General features: G+C 35.8%; 1 protein-coding gene across 1 annotated transcript; it reads right to left on the bottom strand.

The window, feature by feature from the left end:
• Positions 1 to 405: 405 nt before the first annotated feature.
• LOC145848651 (kelch-like protein 7) lies at positions 406 to 1542 on the bottom strand. The gene has a single exon (XM_082953981.1). The coding sequence runs from the start codon at positions 1540 to 1542 to the stop codon at positions 406 to 408; it is 1137 nt and encodes a 378-aa protein (XP_082810107.1).
• Between the last annotated feature and the right edge of the window lie 659 nt (positions 1543 to 2201).

Raw genomic sequence — 2201 nt, 5'->3', positions numbered from 1 at the left:
TCAAAACTAACCATTTTTACTAATAAATAAACAGATTATCAATGGTAATTTATTAGTATATTAATGTCACCATTACATTAAACTAAGTTTTTTAACAATTAAATTGTAAATATAAAATAATTCTATTTTTTTGACATACAAAAAATCTACATTCAGTACGGATAATAACGGCATTATTTTATATAACTTATCACTCTGCTACTTTTAGAAACATAAAATTTACCTAAAAGTCAACAAATAAAACAATAGTATAAGATAATATTTCTAAAAAAGTATTTTTATTCAGAAAATTACACCACAGAAAAATTGAACAAATAGTAGCTAATTAATGGACAAGCCTACTTAAAATTGTGGTGCTAATGCGCAAGTATAGTTTACCATACCTTTTAAAAGGTGTAAGATTTATCATACCACTCCTTGCTTTCGACATTGTAAATAAGAGTCACCGTTTTTTTCAACTTCATCTTCTAGCGGTTCGTTGCCGAATACGATGAGCTCGTTTCCGATCACTATCACGTCATTATGACGTAACAGCAAGTACTCCAACGTAACAGGCGGCCGTTTCACAAGAGAAAACTTATCGCCGTCAAAAACTTCGACGGAGCCTTGATAAAGCTCGTGGCGATGCCCAACAACAAACAGCTTGTCACGCAACGCCACCATGTTGTGATCCGTCCTGCAGTGAACCATGCTGGGCAAGTACGTCCACTCATCAGAAATGTGGTCGTACTGCTCAACTGTGTCCAACTCCGGTCCGTAAAACCCGCCGCAAACGACTATTTTGCCGCGATAAACGGTGCAGGCAGCCAGCTCTCTTTCATCTCGCATCTCAGCCAATTGCTTCCATTCCATACTATTCGCGTCGAACTCCAGGCAGCTCTTCCACAAATCGTCTCGTGAACTATCTCCCCCGATTACATAGATCTTGCCAATCAGAGCGCACGCGCAAAAGTTCACGTGGCCGTCTTGCATTTCGGCAACTTTTTCCCACGTGTTAGTTGACAGCGAGAACCTTTCGACCGAAGACGCGATCTCAAAGTTCGCTCTCCTGCCGCCGAAAACGAATATTTCGTTTTTCACGCAAACCACTTTACATTGTTTTCTCGCCTCCGTCATCCGCGGAAGTTCCTCGCCGCATGTCATGCTGTCAGCTTTTATTTTGTGCACAGCTTCGTTCAAAGTTCCAAGGCCACCTGCTCCGCACACAAATATGTCGAACAAGTCTTGGTCGCAGTGCCTGCTTTTACAATTATTGTTCTGTATCTTGTTGCTTTTCAAAACATCTTCGAAAATTTCAACGCATTTGGTGTTCTTGCTGAATGCTGACGGTTTTGTTGAAAGGTGCCACAAAGCGTGTTTCGACAGCAGAGGAAGGCGAACTTTCAGCAGCAGGTACTCAGCAAACTCACCGTTAGATGTCACCCATGCGTCTGCTGCGTTGAAAACTTCAATTTCCGATGTTATGCTCAGTCCGGAACTTGAAAGTATTTTGGCCACGGATGTCAAATCAAGCTGTAAAAAGTTGTCAGAACCAGCAAACATTGAGAAAGTGCGCTCTATGTATAGTAAACAGTGTTTGGCTAGACGTGAGTTGCGGATGATATTTGCAATGCGATAAAACAAGGCTACGTTTTGAACATTTATAGTGCTCTGGTTGTTTTTGGAAGGTACTGTTCTTTTGTCTCTATTGAATGGGTTCTGATTGGGTTCTATAAAAATGTTTTTTTTTGTTTTAAAAGGTGTTTAACAAATTCACTCACTTAGATATTAAAAACAATCAAAATTGGTTTAATTTTTTTTTTAATTAAGTAAAAATGCATATTTTACCATTTTCAAAAGTTGTTTTGAGTAACTTCATACAAATTATTACTTTTACATATTTATTGACCTAAAAAGAGCATACAATTTAACTTTAAACTAAAATTTTGCTTGTAATTGTTTTAACTCTTGATGTTGTTTTTAAAAATTTGTGCGTTTTAAATTTGATTCAACTGTATGTGTTTAATTAGTGTTTGCAAACAATTTTTAACTCAAAATTAAAAATAAATAGTGATAAAAATTTTAAACGTATAACAAATAACTTAATTTGCTTTTTTATTAAAAAAAAAAAATAAAAAATAAAAGTTTACTCTAAAAATAAAGTTTAAGACCGTAAAATAATTTAAATTTTTGTAACCAGATTATTATATTGTTGCTACAAG

The sequence above is a fragment of the Thalia democratica genome, unplaced genomic scaffold (assembly GCF_965202585.1).
Source record: "Thalia democratica unplaced genomic scaffold, ktThaDemo2.hap1.1 HAP1_SCAFFOLD_1590, whole genome shotgun sequence".
Classification (NCBI taxonomy): Eukaryota; Metazoa; Chordata; class Thaliacea; order Salpida; family Salpidae; genus Thalia; species Thalia democratica.
This window is presented reverse-complemented; position numbering and strand designations above follow the sequence as displayed.

Excerpts from the sequence above, each read along its gene's own strand:
- LOC145848651 (XM_082953981.1), bottom strand. The coding sequence starts at position 1,542 with ATGTTTGCTGGTTCTGACAACTTTTTACAGCTTGATTTGACATCCGTG.